A 26,015-nucleotide genomic window follows, 5' to 3' on the forward strand; every position below is an offset into this window, starting at 1 on the left:
AAAAAAGAGCCACACATTCACTCTCTATATAACTCAACTTCTCTCCTTCTGGAAAGAGAGGATTGCAAAGTACAGTCCTATTCACTTTGTGTTGTCTCTACATAATATGACTAAGTTTAAGCATTTGTTGATTGCCTATGGAGAAAATAATCACTAAGCTTTGTGATACTGTACGTGATCTAACTGGTCTCTATCAGATTATTAAGCTCCCAGGATAGAGTGTGTAGAGCTATATTTAGTGGTGTTATCCAAAACAATAATCAAACCCTGAACTAATTTTTAAAAAATCCTTATCTTTAAAGATTCTACCATCGATGATACATTTGCTATCAGTTCATTGATCCTTAAGTTTTAATCATAGAGCATAGGTGGAAGACGATTCCCTTCTTGGGCTGAACATCTTTAAAGACTAAATAGAGATGAAACAGGCTTTTGCAATTTCCTAAAGGTTTAGTTTCCTATTTGGGGGTGAGAATGATTATGTTCATATGTAACGCCGATAAAAATGACAGAGTAGAAGGATAACCTGTGCCCCATCCACACATCAGAGGCAAATCCTATAGACCTCAAGGGAAGGAAAACATAACCCGTTAGCCAAATAATAACTTTGAAGTAGATTTCAAAGTGGAGAGAAAAACTGGGAAACAATTCATACAAGATTTTGCTCCTGGAGAGAAATTCACATTTTCCAGGCTAGCAGAGAGCATGCCAGCAAAACACCACTTGGCTTAGCATAATTGATAGGGGACTTCTCATTCTTATAAGTGTACAGGAAAAAACGATGCACCTAGTTAGAAGGGAGCAGGACAACAAGCTACAAAGTCACACTTTTGGCAAGACTGGGGATACACACCATCTCCAATGGAGAAATCCCTGGGCAAGCCTAGTCCTAAGCCAAAAAGACTACAGACCAGAACGACACTTTGCTTGGGTTTAGTTTGAAGGATGGGGGGAAATTTGGATCTATCCTGATTTTATCTGAACATGTTTTTATACCCACTGAACCAAACCAGAGCATGACAAAGCTGTGATTACTTTGCTCCCCACAGAAGGTCAAGCGTATTTAGAGACCGGTTTACTTTATTCACTGTGAATTTTAAGATGCTGGCCAAGATTCTGGTATTGGAATTGAAGGAAGTGTGGCAGGGATTATAGTCTTTGACTGATATGGTGGTAATTTTAAAAGTGGAGGCAAGACAAGTACACCTATTGAAATACTTAATACAGAAGCTGGAAGGATATAAGGGAAGTATCAATAACCAAATTAACCACAATTTCCTTTACATTTCTAGCATAGTTTAGGGCTTACTGGGAGGGAAGGCATATTTTATGGACAACATACCTCTGACTGCCTAGAAAATCAGTCCTAGAGCACAGAGGGGTGAACACAGGCAGCTGGAGCCAGCGGCGTACCTGCCATTCCTGGGAAATCCTGTCAGGAATTTCACTGAGGGCCCCAAGAACATAGCACACACAGCCTCTGCTCTCAGCCAGTATTGCCCTTGGATCCCAGCTAGAGGGGCGCCTTTCCTGGACCCCATGCTTCAGAGGGCCCCATTCTGGCCCTTTGCCAACTATTCCCTCCCCACAGGGCCAAATGGACATCTACCTACATTCCACAACCTCCTTCTAGACCACGCTCTGTGCACCTGGGACCACGGCAGTCCTTTTGTTCCATCTTTATCACTCTACCATCACCTCCAAGACTTTAAGTGTAATATTAAGAGTCATGTTGACTACTGTTACCCTAGGCTATCTTCCACTACAGATAACTTCTTGGGAACTTTTCATGTTTAAAGGACCACGCAGACTCACCTCCTCAGGCTGACGAAATAGGAAAATCCACAATTACTGTGTACGAATCCATGGTGGTTCAAATCTAAGGCAGGAAGGTAGAAAGGCTGAGCCACAGACCTGTGGCCTGAGAAACTCATACTATTGGCGGAGCAGCAAGAGTTATCTCCCTGCAAAATAAGCCTCTGGGGAAACTGCTCTGCTTTTTGTAAAGGTGTTGTCAAGCCATCTGGCCATTCTCCATGCAGCCCATCTATTTAGTGTTTCACCACAGCTGGCAGCTGTAATTGACTGAAAAGGCTGAAAATGAGCTTAGTTCACAGCCTCCAGGTGAAGCGGCAGCGAAGGCTTGATGAAGAATCCACGTTCAATTTATATGGCTATACTTGAGGAAGAATATCTTGATTGTGGTAGAACTCTTTCCAAAGTGGCTTCAAATGTTTTTAGTTTCCTCTTGAACTTCTGCTGCTATATGCAAGTTATTTATAGCAAACAGGTACCCAACTACTATTGTTTATGATAACAGACCTGCATCTAAGTTTAAAGATCTTGTCAATAGGCACTGTAACTAGGCTGCCAGCCCTTAAGCCCTGATAAAGAATTCAGGCTGAATGGATTGCATTGGCAGTTGGGAATGACCTAAGGTGAACCATTGTTCAGTAAGCTGTTTTTGAGCCCACAACTGGGAGTCAGGTGTGACTGTTCATTGCAGCAATATCTCAAGATAGATCTGTCTCTAGTCAACCTTAAGGATTTATAAGATCAATTTGCATCTAGAAATAGTTACCATTGGTTGAGTGCCTATCATGTCCCAGGCTCTGTGTTAATAAGACCTTTGGGTATACTATCACATTTAATTTCTCATAAAAAGCAGGTCGTAATAATAACTACTAACACTTATTAAACCACCACTACATGACAGACTGTATTGACAGCTTTATACACATGTCTCAACTAACCCTATTACACCATTTGATGTGGCCATTACTATTATTTTTCCCTAACAAAAGAGGAAACTGGGCTATGGTCAGAGTAGGAAGCAGGGGGCTGTCACAAAGTCAGTAACTTAGATGGCCCTGCGGGACTTGTGTTTCTATCTCCTTATAGAAATACCTTGTTGTAATGTAGTTGGACTGATCACCATCATTTTACCACAGAGGGAACTGCAAGTAACTTGTTCAAGGCCATACTGTTAGGAAATGGTAAAGAGCTTGATGGGTACATCTCTCCGCAAACCCTTATGGCTTTTTGCTCCCCAAACCAATTGCCTTTCTGTTCAAGACAGCTTTGTTTATATATGTTCTTTGATAATTTGCACATAAGGTTTAAGCTCTTTAAGAAATTACAGAGCAGGAAAAATGGGGGTTCCTGCTACTATAAATGAAGTACTAGAACCAGAATTATGCAAGGTTGTGTCCTAAGATGGGTCAGCAAGTCATTCCCACCTGAATTAGCTGAAAAGATTCTCCCTGAGGTGGGTTTAACCCGGCAGAGCCATTAGAACATTTCTTTTGGATTACTTACTTTTCTTTATACGGTTCTGTATTTTCTAAATTTTTACAGTGAGCAAGTGTTACCTTCTAATGTAAATGTTTACAGATAATACTGGATACATTCTCATGTTAAACATTCAAACGCACCAAGCTCTTCCCTTAAAACTCTTATCTTCCTCTCTCCCCTTCCAGTCTCCTTTCCAGAGGCAGCCAAAGTGAGAAGTTTGTATGAATTCCTCCAGACCTGCACGGTCTTCTAAGGACATCACCATCCACATGAGGCTACTGAGTGCTTGAAATGTCCTAGTTTAAACTGGAACGTGCTTGTAAGCATAAAATACACACTAGATTTGAATATCCAGTATGAAAAAAGAGTGTAAAATATCTCATATAATTTGTTTATTGATTACATTTTGAAATGATAATATTTTGGATATACTGGGTTAAATAATACATAATTTAATTTCATCTGTTTCTTTTTACCTTTTTACATATAGGTGGCACATGTTATATTTTTATTTTTGGACAGCACTGCTTGAGAGTCTAGACCATTTTTAGTACATCTGTACACTTATATGTACATACAGAAATATGTAGTTTTTTTGGTGTCTCCTAACATAAATATGCATTATCTATACATAACTAAAACTTTATACCAGAATTAAAACTTTTTTTCTTAAAAAAGGAAGCATAATCTTTAAATGCTTTAGGCATTAAATTAATTCCTAAAAAAAAAAATTTAATTCCTTTCTTCCTCCCTTTCTCTTCCTCTTCCTCTCCCCGCCCACCCACCCCATAATTCTTGACAACCTACAAAGCCTGAGAATGAAGAAAGTATTAATTATTCTTTGCCATACAGATGCTGAAGTGAGCGCACCTAACATTGTTTTGGATTAATTCAACACAGGTACAGATTAACAAAAGGGTATCACCTGTTGGATAAAAGGACGTGCTAGTCAATAGACGTAGGCTTTGGAGTTAATGAGTTCTCGACAAAAGACAGAGAAAACAGCTGCACTTGCCCCAAATGACTGGTAGGTATTTTTAAATGTCTAGATCTGAAATTTGCTATTCTTTTTTAAACATCTTTATTGGAGTATAATTGCTTTACAATGGTGTGTTAGTTTCTGCTTTATAACAAAGTGAATCAGCTATACATATACATATATTCCCATATCTCCTCCTTCTTGCATCTCCCTCCCACCCTCCCTATCCCACCCCTCTAGGTGGTCACAAAGCTGATCTCCCTGTGCTACGCAGATGCTTCCCACTAGCTATCTATTTTATGTTTGGTAGTGTATATATGTCCATGCCACTCTCTCACTTTGTCCCAGCTTACCCTTCCCCCTCCCCATGTCCTCAAGTCCATTCTCTATGTCTGTGTCTTTATCCATGTCCTGCCCCTAGGTTCTTCAGAAACTTTTTTTTTTTTTTTTAGATTCCATATATATGTGTTAGCATATAGTATTTGTTTTTCTCTTTCTGACTTACTTCACTCTGTATGGCAGTCTCTAGGTCCATCCACCTCACTACAAATAACTCAATTTCATTTCTTTTTATGGCTGAGTAATATTCCATTGTATATATGTGCCACATCTTTATCCATTCATCTGCTGATGGACACTTAGGTTGCTTCCATGTCCTGGCTATTGTAAATAGAGCTGCAATGAACATTGTGGCACATGATTCTTTTTGAATTATTTGTCAGGGTATTTTCAGGGTATACGTCCAGTAATGGGATTCCTGGGTCATATGGTAGTTCTAATTTTAGTTTTTTGAGGAACCTCCATACTGTTCTCCATAGTGGCTGCATCAATTTACATTCCCACCAACAGTGCAAGAGGGTTCCTTTTTCTCCACACCCTCTCCAGCATTTATTGTTTGTAGATTTTTTGATGATGACCATTCTGACTGGTGTGAGGTGATACCTCATTGTATATCTTCTCTGGAGAAATGTCTATTTAGGTCTTCTGCCCATTTTTGGATTGGGTTGTTTGTCTTTTTGATATTGAGCTGCATGAGCTGCTTGTATATTTTGGAGATTAATCCTTTGTCAGTTTGAAATTTGCTATTCTTATCACGTCATTCCTTTCACTCAGATTTTTTTTTGTAATAGGCATAGTCCCATGACCTTATGTTGGGTGACTGACTATGCACTAACTACTTTTCAATTTGATCAATATTGGCACCTTTGACCAATAAAGTGCCACCTCTGATCAGCTACTGAATCCTGACAGTTGCTGGAAACAAAATGCTGACATGTGTGACCTATGTGATCTCTGTTTTACCAAGTTCTGACTAGTTGAAGTAATATGACAAATATTTTATAGGGTACCTAATAGATTTTATTTTGTCTAAGTAAATACCTGACAATGAATCCAGTTCAGTGGATTCTGCAAAAGAAATGACCTCAAACAAGTTCCCCATCCTCCCCCACTTAGAAAAATGGCTGTATATACATAAACTATTTACACAGACCACACTCATGTCAATGAACTATAGGAGCACGTGCACATGTAGCATTCTTGTGTTGGGCTGGAAGGGTGTTTACCATGTTCTAGCAAGGCCTCAGCATGTGCAAAACATTAGCAGCTCTTACATGGCCTCAGTGTAGAAGCTCCCTGAGGGCAGAGGAGAGAAAAAGAACATTAGGCATGAGCAGGGGTGCTGTGATACTTCGTTATTTTCATTCCTGTGAGTGCTTCTTGGTGCTCTGTCCCATTTGTGTTCCTCTGCTTGCATGCTGTCTTGATAAAGGACTGCAGTTTGAAGGCCTGTGTATTCTTTTTTTTTTTTTTTTTTGCGGTACGCAGGCCTCTCACTTTTGTGGCCTCTCCCGTTGCGGAGCACAGGCTCCAGACGCGCAGGCTCAGCGGCCATGGCTCACGGGCCCAGCCGCTCCACGGCATGTGGGATCTTCCCGGACCGGGGCACGAACCCTTGTCCCCCGCATCGGCAGGCGGACTCTCAACCACTGCACCACCAGGGAAGCCCAGGCCTGTGTATTCTTTTGCTCACTCCTTGCTGCCCCAAGACAAGCGTCCAAATGGGTAAAAATGGGACACTGAATGGGGAGCCCCAAGTTTTCTTCTAGCTGGTAATTCTCCCAGCCAAATTTTCCTTGAGCAGATTCCATGGGGGTTGTCTTTAATGCTCCATATTGACAGGACATTTAAAAGTGTTTCTTTTTATTTGTTCCTGGTCCTTGCCATCTTTTCCCATCATTCAAGGAAGAATAGAGAAAAAGCAAAACAGAAACAGAGACTAGGGCAATACAGGATTTTTCAACCTTTTCTGAAGTGCTATATATCTCTGCAATTAAGACAATCTTTTGAAACTTAAAACAAAAAATCTTCCTTAATTAGGATTGACATCCTCTGAGTAGATACCATCTGCTGTAGCAGGCCAACCCTGTCCTCCGCAGCTCTTGGCAGTTACAGGTGAGTAGGGGCCCCCTCTCCGTTCCCACACCCCTGCTCAAGAAGCTGCCAGGGAGCTCTCAGGCAGTAGCAGCAGGCAGGAAGTGGGGTGGGAGTGAGAGGGGGTCTCCACTCATTAGCAGATGCTTAAGTAGTAGGCAGGGGAACTTTTCTATGGAGAAATTCAGGTCAGCAGATACTCCAAACCAATTTATACCATGTGCTACCCAGTTGTGGAAGTAAATTCAAATGCTAAGAAAGGACCTGGACTGCCAATCCCCTGATTTTTTCCCTACCTTGGGCTTGGCACCCAAAAGAATAAAACAAGAACAGTTGGACTTGGTGGTTCAAAGGGAATTATTCGGCAACTTCGAGGAAGTGAAGGCAGCACAGACCAAGGCAAGCTGTCTTCATGGAACATCATGTACCAGTGACTAAATGTCAAGACCCATCATTTCCAAGTGGTGACGTCTACACAGGTTTAGTAGTATGCTCATTCAGATTTAACCAAAACACAAGCTTGACAGATTATCAGAATCTTTGGGGGAGGGCAGTGTGTGGACTCAGGAAAAGTGTGAGGTAGTTTTACAAATGACTTCATAATTTTTTTTTTAAAAGCACAGCAATATTATCATCCTAGTGGTTTTTGCTATAGTCTATTCTAGTAAAATGTGAAATAGAAGTTCTGCCAAAAGTACAGAAAACATTTCCAAACAAGTCATTATAGATTACATTACAACTCTAAAATAAAAATGTCTAAACATGTGTTTGTCCATTAGAATTTTTTTTTAAATTAATTTTTATTGGAGTATGGTTGCTTTATGGCGTCCATCAGAATTTAGTGCATTTTTGTTAACGCTTTCCTTGTGGAAGAAATTTGACTTTTTCTTATGCTACTTCCTTAACAATAAGTTACTATGGCTTTAACAAGTGGCTATGGGCTGGGTTCATAATTTGATGTTATATTCTGAAAAATAATTTTTACATTCCATCAACAACAGGAAAACATTAAATGATTACCTCTGTAAATTTGTTCCGATTGGCTTGCAAGCCAACTTTTACTACCTCAAAAGGGTTGACCACAATGGCTTCTGTTAGTCCAGATCCCAATCCAGCAATGGCAAAGGTCTAGAAAAATTAAGTCAATCAATACTTTAAAACAAGTCATCATGTGTATGGGGTTAAACATCCTACTCATTACACTATGCAGCTGAATGTTATAATGAGAATGGAGAAACTCACATAAATGCACCATATACCATTACTAAACAGCTTTAGATCTTGATTAGATGCTGACAATTCATGAAGAAGAAATTACAGAAGCCACAAACCACATCCTAACAATTCAAAATAAAATGTCAAAGCCCCATCAACAATGACTTTGTCCTTTAATGAAAAGAAAGGTTGTTTTACTTATTTAAGGTGGATGCTAAAACATCTGCACATGTAACAACTCAAAGAGAGTTTGACTCAAAAAAGGAGAGCTTCACTTTTAAACACCTACTTAAATACATTTATTGAGCATATAAGAAATTCAAGGAGGAGAACCACAAATAAAATGCTTATAAAAAGCTAAATTTCAGGTAACCAAACAGTATAGCCAAAAATATTTAAATGTATAGCCATATTCTTAGAGTCATTATTCTAGGAAATTAAGAAACAAAAAAAACCAGTTTAAAATTAATCCTTTATCTGACTTTTTAAACTGATAATTGCCCTATTCTTCTAGACCTAGAAGCTGAGGAATAAAAGTTGAGGTCAGAGATGAACAGGTTGTCTTGAAGGGCTCAGATAAAATCTAGAACATTTATCAAAAGGTGGCTGTGGGCCTTCCCTGGTGGCGCAGTGGTTGAGAGTCCGCCTGCCGATGTGGGGGACACGGGTTCGTGCCCTCGTCCGGGAAGATCCCATGTGCCGCGGAGCGGCTAGGCCCGTGAGCCATGGCCGCTGAGCCTGCGCGTCCGGAGCCTGTGCTCCGCAACGGGAGAGGCCACAACAGTGAGAGGCCCGCGTATTGCAAAAAAAGGTGGCTGTGTATCAGGTTCTTATTTGTTATCTGTTAAGAACTTCTGCAGTAGGAAAGAACAACTTTCTAGATTTTCCACTGAGTAGAATGCTTAAAGGATTTTCAGAAACTTTGTATCAAAAATAGCCACAACTATTAAAACACACACACACACACACACACACAAACACACACAGCAGGAAAACAAAATGAAACAAAGCCTCAAACCTTCAAAAGAGATGCTGAAAAAAATAATTCTTTGGTGCTGAAGCTCTAATTTCAGGGGAAGAGGTAATACTGTATACAACTAGGAGAAAAAAAAAAGTCAGTGAAGAGTAAAGAAGAGACGCTTGTATTCGGAGTCTCTAATTTCTTCAAAGTAGGAGACTAAAAGAGAAAAGGGAGAAAGGAATGTTCTATAACCTTAGAAGGGGAGGCAAGGTGGAACCAGGGCAGGATCCAGAGCCAGGAGGTCTGGGTTTAGGTTCTGGTTTTGCCGCTTTATTGGCTGTGTGACCAGAGATGCCATGTACAGTAGTTTGGGCACAAAGTTACATGTGGAGGCTGAAATCAGCCTGCAGCCTACTTGCCAAGCCAGAAAGGCATCAGTCAGGAGAAAGGGGCACCTTTTCATAATCCACACAAAAACACCGTGTGTGTTAGCTGCAGCTCTGTGTTTAAATCACTGAGTCTTTTAAAGAAGATGTGGTACATATATGCAATGGAATATTACTCAGACATTAAAAAGAATGAAATAATGTCATTTGTGGCAACATGGATGGACATGGAGATTATCATACTAAGTGAAGTAAGTCAGATAGAGAAAGACAAATATCACATGATATCACTTACACACAGAATCTTAAAAAAATGATACAAATGAACCTATTTACAAAACAGACTCACAGACTTAGAGAACGAATTTATGGTTATGGTCGGGGGGAAGGTTAGGGGAGGGGGATAGATTGGGAGTTTGGGATTGACATGTACACACTGCTATATTTAAAATAAAATGCCTTTCCATGAAAAAAAAATCACTGAGTCTTTTATAAGCCACTGTTTTCTCATCTGTAAAATGGAGACAACAATATCTAATCTTTGATTTAATACGGTTATCTGAGGGTCAAAATAATGTGTGAAGGCCTTTTGTAAAGTGCTGTACAAAACCACTGTTACTGTTGCATGACGAGGAAGAATGGGATTGTACACAGATTCTAGGAGAGAGGGGATAACTAATGTTTTCCTTTCATGCCCCTTTATTACAATTTTAAACATATTTGTATAGGGTAACAGACAAAATATTTTATTCATTTACCTCAGACTTCCCTCATGGAATCCAAAGGCAGAAAAAAAAAAATACTAGTCCCAAACTCTTCTGACTGAAAAAGCTAAAATCCAGATGTTCAAGTTTTTATTACTATACGCAATCTTCCAAGTAATTCACTTTTTTGTTCTTCTATAAAACTCAGCTACATTTGCTGTCAGAACTAGTGTTCAGCAGTCCCTCGTCAAAAGAATTGATCAGCTATCAGCGGATCATGTTACTCAGATTGTTCCAGAGACCAGCGGTAACTGTTGGGTTCCCAGCCTCCCAGGCTTTTCATGTCCCCTAGAGCACTAGGGGACATTTAATGGCTGTTTAAGTGTCTAGCTGTGTCAAAAAGAAACTGTAATAAATGAGTTCAAGAAAAGAGAAAAACTGTATACAGTTTGCATGAATTCGGTGAGAGGAGCTGAAGTAGCCAAATGCTTTTCTGTTTGAATTCTCAAGACAGAAGTGCAGTCTCTCACATGGTACCAATGCTTGACACAGGATCAGCCATGGCCCTCTGGAAACTGTATTTTACTGTCCTTTGCTAGGAAGATTTTTTTTTTTTTTTAGAATTGGCTTCTTCTTCTTTTTTTAAATTTATTTGTTTTATTTATTTATTTTTGGCTGTGTTGGGTCTCCGTTGCTACGCACGGGCTTTCTCTAGTTGCAGAGAGGGGCTACTCTTCACTGCGGTGCACGGGCTTCTCATTGTGGTGGCTTCTCTTGTTGCAGAGCATGGGCTCTAGGCGCGCAGGCTTAAGTAGTTGTGGTTCGCAGGCTCTAGAGCACAGGCTCAGTAGTTATGGCGCACGTGCTTAGTTGCTCCGCAGCTTGTGGGATCTTCCAGGACCAGGGCTTGAACCCGTGTCCCCTGCATTGGCAGGCGGATTCTTAACCACTGCGCCACCGGGAAAGCCCTGCTAGGAAGTTTTTAATCCTCTTTTTAACAAGATGTTTTCAAAGTAAAGGGAGACAGTCAGGGAAGACACTGAGGAATTAAAAAAAAATCTCAGCTTATTTCAGGACTCATGCTACCACTTCTCCTTCCATGAGAGGCCGCTTCACAGCCCCCTTGTTTAAGCAGGAGGCTGGACCAGAGGTTTCTTTGTCATAAAACAAAGTGACACTATTAGGTTTCTTAATTGGATCCTTCCTAGAAAGGGAGTATGTATGATTTTTTAAATAGCAGTTACTTCTTCTTAATGAATCTTTAGAAATAAAGTAATGAAAGAGTTGAAGCTCAGAACTCTGCCCCTCTGGCTGAGTTCTAAGGTGCATTCCAGCAGGTAAACTGGGGTATTTTCCTGGACGTTGGAAGACACATTGCCAATTGGAGGGCCAATGCAGATTTAGTTTAGTTTAGTTTTGTTTTGCTTTGCAGGTTTGGGGGAGAAATTAGTGCATTGGCTCTCTCTGGGGCTCTCGCTGCATGCATATTGATAGAACCTATTTGGTCAATATTATTTAACTTGTTTTGTGAAAAGCAGAGAAATCACGAAGAAGGAAAGGAGTGGCATCGGCAAATGTTCAAATCACCAAATGACTTTCATGTAATAGTTGAGATGTGTCATTGTAAGATCACTGTTCTCCCCAACTATAAAAGGCCCCTCAGCCTGCATCTGACCACAGAGTGACCTGAAGTCCTATAGTTAATACAGCTTGAGCAAAAGCTGCAAAAGTGACCTGTTAGGAAATAATTTTAGGTACAGTGACTTTCACATAAATAGATATGTGCAGTATGTATGTAAACATACACATGTTTTGGCTTCAAAAGAGTCTTTGACAAATGTACTCTTTATATTCTTAACCATATCTCATATGGGCCTTTCCACACGTATCATTATTATCATAAATTCATCACTGGGAGCTATAAAATGGCCAAATTGTGAGTTATTAGGAAGATGGCTTTCAACAAGTAGCTGAACATTGAATAACTCGAATTCATATTTTAGTAGCTGAGCTTGGGGAATCAAAAGGGTTTTTGTTTCCAGATTTTGCTGTATGAAATAACACACACACTTAAGTATAATAAATACTCTCACTTACCAATGCTGGTGACAGTGACACATATCCTAGCAATTTCTTGTACTGCTCAAAGGTGAAAAACTGTGAAACAAAACCAAACCCAGAGATTTATAACGATTTCCTGCAACAAACCTTTTAATTGACTCAAATTTCTTTAGTAAATCATTATATTCACCAGCATTCTAAAAAATGATAAACCATCAAACACAGTTTTTAATCCAGTCTTGGGTAGTTGCTATTGAATCTTACTTGAACATTCACATTTTCAAATGCAGCTATAATAGCCTACAGAAGAGCTGATGGAATCTTTTATAGCGGTAAATGAACCATACAGCTTCCATTTACCATGACCATTTTCAGTTTCCCCAGACATCAATAGACTCCTTTTTTATGGCAGTGATTCAAAATTATAGGCATAGAGACCTGAAATCTTTGGTCTCCTATGTTTTCTCTATGGCCTGCTTTCCCAGTGAATGCTCAATTTTCTAACCCATTTGTAAAAGACATCCACTTCTCAGCTTTAACTCGCATTTATACTGCTGTGTATCTCTACTGTTCCATGGGATTTCTAAACACTCAGTGATGACGAAGATGCCATGATAAACTAGGGAAGGACCCAACAAGGACATCTAGTCCATCCCCTGCCTGAAAGTAAGACTGTCCTCAACCTCAGTGAAGAAAGAGAGCTGCTTATTCCTTCCTTAAAAATCTGACGATGATGAAGATTTTGTTGGTTCCTTCAGTAGATGATGTTTAATATAATTTTCTCTGTAAATGGATTTCAATGGAGGCAAATCTAATCAATCACTTTGTATAATATGTTCCAAATAAAGTTCTCTCCTCTCTTTTTATATTATATATTTTGGACAACGATCTGCTTGAACATGATGGTTTGCTCCTGGGGTACTCTGTTAGGTAGCTGCCAACATCACTGATAAAACACACTCTTAGGTCCTGCTGGGGTCTGATTCTCAAGACCTCAGAAATGGCCTGGGTATTTTATGGTCTTAATATGTCTTCTACTCTATTACTTTATAACCCAGTACTATGGGGCAAGAAATAAATACAGATTTGAGAGCCAAATAATATTCTGTTGTTACAAAGAGGTAGTTCCATGTAAACATGGCTCTCATGTGTCTTTGGGCAGTTCCAGAGTCATTGCCATCACCAGATAGATGGATTCTCTTAAAGACTCAGTGACTATTTTTGTGCTATGTTCCTTTAAACCAACTCTGGATGTAGATTTCTGTAGAACAGGAATTCATTCATTCACTCATTCAACAAATATTTCTTGGTTCTACGCACTGGGGATGCAGCAGTAAACAAAGAGAAACCCCTGTCTCCTTGGTCTAACATTCCAGTGGATGGTGATAACCCTGAAACTATCCTAGTGTTCAAATAATACCACCAGGAGCCACAACAGGTTTGCTGAGCGATGCACTAGAAACGATTAAAAGGAAAAGGGTTATGATCTTGGGTTTAAAAAATAATTTATTTTTTCTTCCTTTTCATGGTCATCATCGTAACTATTCTTTGATAACCACCCTGCGTGGATTTTGACATAAGCAGTCCTAGGTTTGAATCCGGAATTAGCTATGGAGGCATAGCTTGACCTTTCTAACCCTGAAGAACACAAAACTTCTAGAGTAGTCCTTAAATAAGAGAACTTGAGTAAGATTTCTTGACATTCCTGGCACATAGGAGACTTTCAGAAAATCTTAGTTTCCATTTCCTTTCTTCACTTTGGATACTAAAGGAACCATCGATCCCTTATGTACATGTATCATTCATGAGAGCTTGCTGTGGTCTAGGAAACATGCTAAGGCCTTTGGATGTGCTACTGCATTTAATCCATACAACATCACCAGGTAACAGGTTAGAGTACAACCATGATTCCCACTTGTAGATACCTGTCCTGCAGCTAGTGAATGGAACGATTGAGATTTCTCCCTAAGTCTAACTCCAAAGCCTGGGTATGCTCTTAACCACTACACTACACTGTACTGCTCACTGCTGAGCCATGATTTTTTAGTGGTTTGGAAAGAGGTTCTCTGTGATAGAGTTTTCTTTCTGCTGAGGTCTTCTTGCCTTCCCTGACCTTGGAAGCTGAGTCCCTTAAGGCAGAAGATTTCAAACTTTTTTGACCACAATCTACTATTTACCATATTTATCATAATCTATTTACCCAGCACAGGTGCACATGCACATGTAGTACACACTCATATTTATAACTGAAACAAAACATTGCTGTAAAACAATGTTTAGCTCTTCACTATGTGTAATGCATTCTGTTTCTACTCTATTTCATCAAAAAATTTTCTGGTGAACCACTACATCTAGTGACCCATCAAATTGATTTCAGGACTCACAGGTCATGACCCATACTTTGGAAACACTGCTCTAAGGGGTCTATGTGGGTTCGGGAAAGTTCTGGGAGATGATGGACCTCACAGAATGCCTCACTACCTTGCTCCCTTCCAGTGTGAGGATGCATTTTTTTTTCCTTCTGACTTTCTGTCATGACAAAGAATTAAGGAACAAACTGAGATCTCAAAGGAGAAGTGTGGGGACATAGACTTGACCTGTCACTCTAAGCAATTCTCACAGGCAATTCCAAGTCTACACTTTGGGGCAATTCTAGGCTTTTCATTTCCCCATCTCTAAAACTGTTTTAAAAAAACTACCACCAGCTGGTTGGTACTCATCAGCAGTCTGGCTGGAAGATTCTGGTGAATGGCTAGGATGAAGTGATTCAGGTTCCTACAAATAAAGAAGCCTCACAGATCAGAGATAAGTTGCTAATGTATTAAATTCAAAAGTAATGAACAGGGACTCCCCTGGCGGCACAGTGGATAAGACTCTGCGCTCCCAATGCAGGGGGCCTGGGTTCGATCCCTGGTCTGGGAGCTAGATCCCACATGCATACTACAACTAGGAGTTCGCATGCCACAACTGAGGAGCCCGTGAGGTGCAACTAAGGAGCCCGCCTGCTGAAACTAACACCCAGCGCAACCAAATAAATAAATAAATATTAAAGAAAAGTAGTGAACAATATATATTACATATTCTAATAAGCAAATAGTGTTTCAAACTAAAAATAAAAAACCTTGTTTTAATTTCTACCTTTGCAACCAAAGTCTAATTTACTGAATATAAAATAGAATATTATCTCAAGAAAGGAAATATTAAAATCTTTTAAAATGGATTTTCAATAATAGTAAATAACATAATGTCATAGTTTGAAACCAATATTAAATAAAAATATTCATTCATTCAACAAATATTTACTGGATGCCTCCCATGTGCAAAGCTTAGAAGACATTGTACTACAACTATATTCTTAAGAACTAGTAGATTAGTTGTTACTTTAATTCCTTTCTATAGAGCACTACTCTTTTACTTCCTTCATGATATTTCTCAATATTTCTCATCCACAACACTAGTTAGTGCAGAGATGTGATAAAGGTACCCTATCACATAAGACATGAGGTTACACTCTAAGGATGAAATTAGGAGGGTCAACGGGTAATAATGTCACCTACCCAGAGTCATGCAAATGTGTGACTTAAGAGGTTTGAAAACATTCGTAGTCAGTCAAGGCTTTGGGAACCTTGAATATAAAATCTTGAATCCAAATTAATATGTTATATATAACCTATAAAGTGGAACCTTGAAATTGGTAGTCTGGTTGGATTTATCCCAGGAAAGGGGCTGGACCTTGGGGACAGGCCGTGTGGTCCCTGGAAAAGTGTCAAGTTGTGCTTCGGCAGGGGAGGTGGGTACAGTTTGCCTGGGTGACCCAGCCCTCCGGACGGCACTTTCCCCTTTGCTTTCATCGCGCTCACTAAGCAGTCTGATCACTAAGCTGACCTCCCAGATCGTCTATTCTGGGAGGCAGTTAAATTACGTGGAAACAGTTTGATCCATTTGGGTCTTACTTTTAACAAGTGGGACCTGAGCAGTGCTCAGACTAGGGTTAACTATTCCGCAATACAGAGGCAAACACCTTCTGGGTACACCTCTCAATACCCTGTGCATTTCTTTTCTTTTTTTTTTTTTGCATTACAATTTTTTAAAATATCTTTATTGGAGTATAATTGCTTTACAACGGGGTGTTAGTTTCAGCTTTATAACAAAGTGAATCAGCTATACGTATATATATATATCCCCATATCCCCTCCCTCTTGCGTCTCCTTCCCACTCTCCCTATCCCATCCCTATAGGTGGTCACAAAGAACTGAGCTGATCTCCCTGTGCTATGTGGCTGCTTCCCACTAGCTATCTAGTTTACACTTGGTAGTATATATAACTCCATGCAACTCTCTCACTTCATCCCAGCTTCCCCTTCCCCTTCCCCGTGTCCTCAAGTCCATTCTCTACGTCTGCATCTTTATCCCTGTCCTGCCCCTAGATTCTTCATAACCCTTTTTTTTCTTTGAGATTCCATATATATGTATTAGCATACGGTATTTGTTTTTCTCTTTCTGACTTACTTCACTCTGTATGACAGACTCTAGATCCATCCATCTCACTAGAAATAACTCAATTTCGTTTCTTTTTATGGCTGAGTAATATTCCATTGTATATATGTGCCACATCTTCTTTATCCATTCATCTGTTGATGGACACTTGGTTGCTTCCATGTCCTGGCTATTGTAAATAGAGCTGCAATGAACATTCTGGTACATGACTCTTTTTGAATTATGGTTTTCTCAGGGTATATGCCCAGTAGTGGGATTGTTGGGTCATATGGTAGTCCTATTTTTAGTTTTTTAAGGATCCTCCATACTGTTCCCCATAATGGCTTTATTAATTTACATTCCCACCAAGAGTACAAGAGGGTTCCCTTTTCTCCACACCCTCTCCAGTATTTATTGTTTGTAGATTTTTTCATGATGGCCATTCTGACTGGTGTGAGGTGATACCTCATTGTAGTTTTGATTTGCATTTCTCTAATGATTAGTGATGTTGAGCATTCTTTCATGTGTTACTTGGCAAGCTGTATATCTTCTTTGGAGAAATGTGTATTTAGGTCTTCTGCCCATTTTTAGATTGGGTTGTTTGTATTTTTGATATTGAGGTGCATGAGCTGCTTGTAAATTTTGGAGATTAATCCTTTGTCAGTTGCTTCATTTGTAAATATTTTCTCCCATTCTGAGGAATGTCTTTTTGTCTTATTTATGGTTTCCTTTGCTGTGCAAAAGCTTTGAAGTTTCATTAGGTCCCATTTGTTTATTTTTCTTTTTATTTCCATTTCTCTAGGTGGTGGGTCAAAAAGGATCTTGCTGTGATTTACGTCACAGAGAGTTCTGCCTATGTTTTCCTCTAAGAGTTTTATAGTGTCTAGCCTTATATTTAGGTCTTTAATCCATTTTGAGTTTATTTTTGTTTATGGTGTTAGGGAGTGTTCTAATTTCATTCTTTTACATGTAGCTGTCCAGTTTTCGCAGCATCACTTATTGAAGAGGCTGTCTTTTCTCCATTGTATATTCTTGCCTCCTTTATCAAAATTAAGGTGACCATATGTATGTGGGATTATCTCTGGGCTTTCTATCCTGTTCCATTGATATATATTTCTGTTTTTGTGCCAGTACCATATTGTCTTGATTACTGAAGCTTTGTAGTGTAGTCTGAAGTTAGGGAGCCTGATTCCTCCAGCTCCATTTTTCTTTCTCAAGATTGCTTTGGCTATTCGGGATCTTTTGTGTTTCCATACAAATTGTGAAATTTTTTGTTCTAGTTCTGTGAAAAATGCCATTGGTAGTTTGATAGGGATTGCACTGAATCTGTAGATTGCCTTGGATAGTACAGTCATTTGCACAATGTTGATTCTTCCAATCCAAGAACATGGTATATCTCTCCATCTGTTTGTATCATCTTTAATATCTTTCATCAGTGTCATAGTTTTCTGCATGCAAGTCTTTTGTCTCCTTAGGTAGGTTTATTCCCATATATTTTATGCTTTTTCTTGCAATGGTGAATGGGAGTGTTTCCTTAATTTCTCTTTCAAATTTTTCATCATTAGTGTATAGGAATGCCAGAGATCTCTGAGCATTAATTTTGTATCCTGCTACATTACCAATTTCATTGATTAGCTCTACAAATTTTCTGGCAGCATCTTTAGGATTCTCTATGTATAGTATCATGTCATCTGCAAACAGTGACAGCTTTACTTCCTCTTTTCCAATTAGGATTCCTTTTATTTCTTTTTCTTCTCTGATTGCTGTGGCTAAAACTTCCAAAACTACGTTGAATAATAATGGTGAGAGTGGGCAACCTTGTCTTGTTCCTGAACTTAGTGGAAATGGTTTCGGTTTTTTACCATTGAGAATGATGTTGGCTGTGGCTTTGTCATATATGGCCTTTATTTTGTTGAGGTAAGTTCCCTCTATGCCTACTTTCTGGAGGGTTTTTATCATAAATGGGTGTTGAATTTTGTCAAAAGCTTTCTCTGCATCTATTGAGATGATCATATGGTTTTTAATCCTTTAAGTTGTTAATATGGTTTATCACATTGCTTGATTTGCATATATTGAAGAATCCTTGCATTCCTGGGATAAATCCCACTTGATCGTGGTTATGTGATCCTTTTAATGTGCTGTTGGATTCTGTTTGCTAGTATTTTGTTGAGGATTTTTGCATCTATGTTCATCAGTGATACTGGCCTGTAGTTTTCTTTCTTTGTGACATCTTCGTCTGGTTTTGGTATCAGGGTGACAGTGGCCTCGTAGAATGAGTTTGGGAGTGTTCCTCCCTCTGCTATATTTTGGAAGAGTTTGAGAAGGATAGGTGTTAGCTCTTCTCTGAATGTTTGATAGAATTCGCCTGTGAAGCCATGTGGTCCTGGGCTTTTGTTTGTTGGAAGATTTTTAAATCACAGTCTCAATTTCAGTGCTTGTGATTGGTCTGTTTATATTTTCTATTTCTTCCTGCTTCAGTCTCAGAACGTTGTGCTTTTCTAAGAATGTGTCCATTTCTTCCAGGTTGTCCATTTTACTGGCATATAGTTGCTTGTAGTAATCTCTCATGATCCTTTGTATTTCTGCAGTGTCAGTTGTTATTTCTCCTTTCTCGTTTCTAATTCTACTGATTTGAGTCTTCTCCATTCTTTTCTTGATGAGTCTGGCTAATGGTTTATCAATTTTGATTATTTTCTCAAAGAACCAGCTTTTAGTTTTACTGATCTTTGCTATTGTTTCCTTCATTTCTTTTTCATTTATTTCTGATCTGATATTTATGATTTCTTTCCTTCTGCTGACTTTGGGGGTTTTGTTCTTCTTTCTTTAATTGCTTTAGGTGTAATGTTAGGTTGTTTATCTGAGATGTTTCTTGAGGTAGGATTGTATTGCTATAAACTTCCCTCTTAGAACTGCTTTTGCTGCATCCCATAGGTTTTGGGTTGTCGTGTTTTATTGTCATTTGTTTCTAGGTATTTTTTGATTTCCTCTTTGATTTCTTCAGTGATCTCTTGGTTATAAAGTAGTGTATTGTTTAGCCTAAATGTGTTTTTATTTTTTACAGATTTTTTTCCTGTAATTGCTATCTAGTCTCATAGCACTGTGGTCAGAAAAGATACTTGATACAATTTCAATTTTCCAAAATTTACCAAGGCTTAATTTATGACCAAAGATATGATCTATCGTGAAGAATGTTCCATGAGCACTTGAGAAGAAAGTGTATTCTGTTGTTTTTGGATGGAATGTCTTATATATATCAATTAAGTGCATCTTGTTAATGTATCATTTAAAGCTTGTGTTTCCTTATTTATTTTCATTTTGGATGATCTGTCCATTGGTGAAAGTGGGGTGTTAAAGTCCCCTACTATGATTGTGTTAATGTCAATTTCCCCTTTTACGGCTGTTAGCATTTGCCTTATATATTGAGGTGTTCCTATGTTGGGTGTATAAATATTTACAATTGTTATATCTTCTTCTTGGATTGATACCTTGATCATTATGTAGTGTCCTTCTTTCTCTCTTGTAATAGTCTTTATTTTAAAGTCTATTTTGTCTGATATGAGAATTGCTACTCCAGCTTTCTTTTGATTTCCATTTGCATGGAATATCTTTTTCCATCCCCTCACTTTCAGTCTGTATGTGTCCCTAGGTCTGAAGTCGGTCTCTGTAGACAACATATGTACGGGTCTTGTTTTTTTACCCATTCAGCCACCCTATGTCTTTTGGCTGGAGCATTTAATCCATTTACATTTAAGGTAATTATCAATATGTATGTTCCTATTACCATTTTCTTAATTGTTTTGGGTTTGCTATTGTAGGTCTTTTCCTTCTCTTGTGTTTCCTGCCTAGAGAAGTTCCTTTATCATTTGTTGTAAAGCTGGTTTGGTGGTGCTGAATTCTCTTAGCTTTTGCTTGTCTGTAAAGGTTTTAATTTCTCCATCAAATCTGAATGAGATCCTTGCTGGGTAGAGTAATCTTGGTTGTAGGTTTTTCCCTTTCATCACTTTAAACATGTCCTGCCACTCCCTTCTGGCTTGCAGAGTTTCTGGTGAAAGATCATCTGTTAACCTTATGGGGATTCCCTTGTATGTTATTTGTTGCTTTTCCCTTGCTGCTTTTAATATTTTTCCTTTGTATTTAATTTTTGATAGTTTGATTAATATGTGTATTGGCATGTTTCTCCTTGGATTTATCCTGTACGGGACTCTCTGCACTCCCTGGACTTGATTAACTATTTCCTTTCCCATATTAGGGAAGTTTTCAACTATAATCTCTTCAAATATTTTCTCAGTCCCTTTCTTTTTCTCTTATTCTTCTGGGACACCTATAATGCGAATGTTGGTGCATTTAATATTGTCCCAGAGGTCTCTGAGACTGTCCTCAATTATTTTCATTCTTTTTTCTTTATTTTGCTCTGTGGTAATTATTTCCACTATTTTATCTTCCAGGTCACTGACCCCTTCTTCTGACTCAGTTATTCTGCTATTGATTCCTTCTAGAGAGTTTTTAATTTCATTTATTGTGTTGTTCATCACTGTTTGTTTGCTCTTTAGTTCTTCTAGGTCCTTGGTAAATGTTTCTTATACTTTCTCCATTCTATTTCCAAGATTTTGGATCATCTTTACTATGATTACTCTGAATTCTTTTTCAGGTATACTGCCCATTTCCTCTTCGTTTGTTTGGTCTGGTGGGTTTTTACCTTGCTCCTTCATCTGCTCTGTGTCTCTCTGTCTTCTCATTTTGCTTATCTTACTGTGTTTGGGGTCTCCTTTTCTGCAGGTTTGTAGTTCCCGTTGTTTTTGGTGTCTGTCCCCAGTGGCTTAGGTTGGTTCAGTGGGTTGTGTAGGCTTTCTGGTGGTGGGGACTAGTGCCTGTGTTCTGGTGGATGAGGCTGGATCTTGTCTTTCTGGTGGGCAGGACTGTGCCCAGTGGTGTCTTTTGGGATGCCTGTGACCTTATTATTATTTTAGGCAGCCTCTCTGCTAATTTGTGGGGTTGTGTTCCTGTGTTGCTAGTTGTTTGTCATATGGTATCCTGCACTGTCGCTTGCTGGTCATTGAGTGGAGCTGGGTCTTAGCGCTGAGATGGAGATCTCTGGGAGAGCTTTCGCTGTTTGATATTATGTGGAGCCGGGTGGTCTCTGGTGAACCGATGTCCTGAACTCGGCTCCCCCACCTCAGAGGCACAGACCTGACACCCAGCTGGAGCATCAAGACCCTGTCAGCCACACGGCTCAGAAGAAAAGGGAGAAAAAAAGAAAGAAAGAAATAAAAAATAAAATAAAGTTATTAAAATAAAAAATAATTATTAAAAATTAAAAAGCAATAAAAAAAGAAAAAAAAAAAGAAAAAAGAGAGCAACCAAACCAAAAACAAATCCACCAATGATTACAAGCACTAAAAACTTAGTAAAAAAAACAAAAACAAAAAAACACGGACAGACAGAACCGTAGGACAAATGGTAAAAGCAAAGCTATACAGACAAAACCACACAATGAAGCATACACATACACACTCACAAAAAGACAAAAAGGAAAAAAACATATATATCGTTGCTCCCAAAGTCCACTGCCTCAATTTTGGGATGATTCGTTGTCTATTCAGGTATTCCACAGATTCAGGGTACATCAAGTTGATTGTGGAGATTTAATCTGCTGCTCCTGAGGCTGCTGGGAGAGATTTCCCTTTCTCTTCTTTATTTGCACAGCTCCTGGGGTTCAGCTTTGCATTGGCCCCGCCTCTGTGTGTAGGTCGCCTGAGGGCGTCTGTTCCTGCCTAGACAGGATGGGGTTAAGTAGCAGCTGATTAGGGGGATTTGGTCACTCAGGCTAGGGGGAGGGAGGGGTATGGAATGTGGGGCGAGCCTGCAGCGGTAGAGGCTGGCATGACGTTGCAGCAGCCTGAGGCGTGCCGTGTGTTCTCCTGGGGAAGTTGTCCCTGGATCACGGGACCCTGGCAGTGGAGGGCTACACAGGCTCCCGGGAGGGGAGGTGTGGACAGTGACCTGTGCTTGTACACAGGCTTCTTGGTGGCTGCAGCAGCAGCCTTAGCATCTCATGCCCGTCTCTGGGGTCCGCGCTGATAGCCACAGCCCGCGCCCATCTCTGGAGCTCGTTTAGGCGGTGTTTTGAATCCCCTCTCCTCGCGCACCCTGAAACAATGGTCTCTTGCCTCTTAGGCAAGTCTAGACTTTTCCCAGACTCCCTCCTGGCTAGCTGTGGTGCACTAGTCCCCTTCACAATGTGCTCATGCAGCCAACCCCAGTCCTCTCCCTGGGATCCGACCTCCGAAGCCCGAGTCTGAGCTCCCAGCCCCCACCCATCCTGGCGGTTGAGCAAACAAGCCTCTCGGGCTGGTGAGTGCTGGTCGGCACCAATCCTCTGTGCGGGAATCTCTCCGCTTTGCCCTCCGCACCCCTGTTGCTGCGATCTCCTCCGTGGCTCCGAAGCTTCCCCCTCGCCACTCCCTGTCTCCGCCAGCGAAGGGGCTTCCTAGTGTGTGGAAACCTTTCCTCCTTCACAGCTCCCTCCCACTGGTGCAGGTCCCGTCCCTATCCTTTTGTCTCTGTTTATTCTTTTTTCTTTTGCCCTACCAAGGTACGTGGGGAGTTTCTTGCCTTTTGGGAAGTCTGAGGTCTTCTGCCAGCGTTCAGTAGGTGTTCTGTAGGACTTGTTCCACGTGTAGATGTATTTCTGATGTATTTGTGGGGAGGAAGGTCAATTCCATGTCTTACTCTTCCGCCATCTTGAAGGTCTCTTCCACCCTGTGCATTTTGAGGCCTCCCAGTTTGGCTGGTGGGAACAGACACTGTTCCCAGCCCCGCATGACTGCCCGGCACTGATCCCTTGAATCCTTCGGACAGCTGTTTCCAGGCCTTGCTTGTTTCCTCATATGTGCTCAGGTCAGCTGAATACTTGAGACATCCCTCTGCAGACCTTAGGTGTCTCTCTCTGTGCAGCTCTCTCCTTCTCTGGTGCTATGGCCTGGGAGCTCTAGGTGCCTTGCCCTCCCTGGCCTCTCAGCTCCTTCTCAACCCAGGGAGTCCACTGGTTGAGGGAGTCAACTGGATTTCTCCTGTGTGTCCCTGGAAACTCTCTCAAGCCAGTGACCTGGGGCAATCCATAGGGCTCATCTCATTTGTTTTCCATCTCAGGTATGACTCTCCCGCCTTGTCTTATGTCCAGTGTCTTAAAAATTGTGGTTTCATATATGTTGTTCATTTTCTGTTCTTGCTGTTTCAGGCAGGAGAGAAAATCTGGTCCCTGTGACTTCATCTTGGCTGGAAATACAGTGGTGAACAAATAGACTTCACAGTATATCAATATAATCTTTCATGAGTTTGGTTAGCATTAAGCAGTCCTTGAGAATCTGACCATGGAATAATGGTGTTTCTGGACCTGTGAAGCTCAAGACTAGATCCTGGAACCTGGCACGTTGTTCCTGCCATCCCTGAGTAAACAGCTGGTCTCTTTCTGAGGTCTTCATTTCTTTTTGCTAACTACAATACTAATTCTGTCTTCATTTGTGAAAAGGGAAGTTTCATTAATTTAGCATAAATGGATCTTATTATTTTAATGATGAATCTCATTTCAAAGAATAAAGTACAGAAAAAACAACATTATCTGTTTCTAGACATTGTCTGTTTATATACACACACACACATAATATTCAGAGAGCATATATACGTATGTATGTGTGTGTATATATCTATGGTCTCTGAATATTTTTTCAAAGTAAACTTTGATGACATACAATGAAGCAGTTTATGATGTATGAAACTGTTGCAATCAGATGATCATTTTCCTCACAAATACTAAGATAAAGTATCTATAAAATGAGTGTTTTCATAAATTGTGCTGAAAAACTAGTGCTATCCATCTGGCAAAGATACACTAAACTCGAAGTTATACTTAAAAAGCCAACGTACTTACCATATGTCTCAATAATTTTAAGGTAAAATCTACTTGAAACAACATGTCTGGGACACATACACCATATCCAGTTGCCCAGAAGTTCATCTGTTAACCATTGTTCTGGCAGGGAGCATTGCTTTTTTTTAAGTAGAGACTAATTCAGTTTTGTAAAGCTCAAGTTTTTTTTTCTTCCGTAAAAGACTGTTCAACATTGATAAACCTTAATCTTCTTAAAGTTTAAATTGTCTCCAACATACAGTATTAAGAAAAAGTATTCCATGAAAAACTAATTATAGTTTACTTTATTTATACACGTAAAACTCTGAACAAATGAATATATAATTCCATGGAGACAAAGTGACTTTCCTTTTGAACAGGAACTATGCTCTGTTTGTTTACTTGGGCAATCTTTTATCAAGTGAAGCCATTTCATAATTCAACTCAGCCCTCTTGTGTACTTTGGTGAACTTTTTCCAGATTCTCTATTGCGATTCAGATCCTTTTCTTTCTTTTTTTTTTTTTTTTTTGATTCAGATCCTTATAATGAAATTTGTATTGAAGTAATAATATAAAATCACAAAAACTATGGCAACGAAGAGGATGAATTTACAGAGAAAGCATGTTTTAAAGCTTTGCTTTCTGAATTCTAGACCTGAATTATATCCTATTAAATCACCATTTTCACAGGATGTAAAAGTCTGGTGTCTGTGTATATATGTTGGGTTTTTTTAATCATAATTTTTAACTCAGTCACCCTCTTAATTAACTGATATAAGTATATAAGCTGTTTTTCTTACCTTTCAGGAATGTTGGGAACACAAATTGAGTAATGTATGTGAAAAAAACTTTATGTCATTAGCTGGAAAGGAAGTCTTTCAGTCTAAGTTTATGTTATCCTTATTATGGAAAGACAAAGCCATATTTGGTGATGTCAGTGGTGTGGGGGGAGGGGCAATGCCAGTCAGAGCCACTGGGATCAGGACTTTTGTCTGAAAGAACTTATAAAAGCACGATCAGATTTAGTTCTTTCTCCCCAGAGGTCCTGCTAGATCTCCATGTTCTTATCCAGATACTGAACCAGCAGGTAGTACATAAATGTCCATAGTTATAAGATTATGCAGAAGCCGCATAGCACAGGGAGATCAGCTCGGTGACCACCTAGAGGGGCGGGATAGGGAGGGTAGGAGGGAGACGCAAGAGGGAGGAGATAATATGTGTACATATTGCTGAATCACTTTGTTATACAGCAGAAACTAACACACCATTGTAAAGCAATTATACTCCAATAAAGATGTTAAAAAAAAAAAGAATGGAAATGAGTGTAGTGGAAGTAATGATTTTGTGAAAACCAGAATAGAGAATTTTAACAGAGGAGACCAGGGGGAAAAATGAAGTTAGCACACCAAATAAATGTGCTATATGAGAATCATACACAAAGAAATATAATGTCTTAGTGTGCTCTGTTCATAAAATGAGAATGATTTAAGGAGAAAGGCTTTTCTACCTCGCCTCTCTCCTCTCCTCTCCCTCTCTCTTTCTTTAATAATTATTGCTCCAAAGGCAAAGTTATGAATTGCCTTGAGAAAAAGTCCAAGCTC

The 26,015-nt window shown here is 39.6% G+C and overlaps 1 protein-coding gene across 2 annotated transcripts in view; it reads right to left on the bottom strand.

Moving 5' to 3' along the window:
* SLC25A21 (solute carrier family 25 member 21) overlaps positions 1-26,015 on the bottom strand; it is a 508,996-nt gene that overhangs the window by 49,874 nt on the left and 433,107 nt on the right. For both annotated transcript variants that reach the window (XM_027111096.1, XM_027111095.1), the window contains exons 5-6: positions 12,070-12,129; positions 7,727-7,834 (exon numbers count right to left, since the gene is read on the bottom strand). In XM_027111096.1, coding sequence (XP_026966897.1) covers positions 7,727-7,834; positions 12,070-12,129 — 168 coding nt within the window. The remainder of the gene's footprint in view (positions 1-7,726; positions 7,835-12,069; positions 12,130-26,015) is intronic.

Source organism: Aethalodelphis obliquidens, unplaced genomic scaffold, assembly GCF_003676395.1.
Source record: "Aethalodelphis obliquidens isolate GAN/ISIS:26980383/991018 unplaced genomic scaffold, ASM367639v1 scaffold10, whole genome shotgun sequence".
Lineage (NCBI taxonomy): Eukaryota > Metazoa > Chordata > Mammalia > Artiodactyla > Delphinidae > Aethalodelphis > Aethalodelphis obliquidens.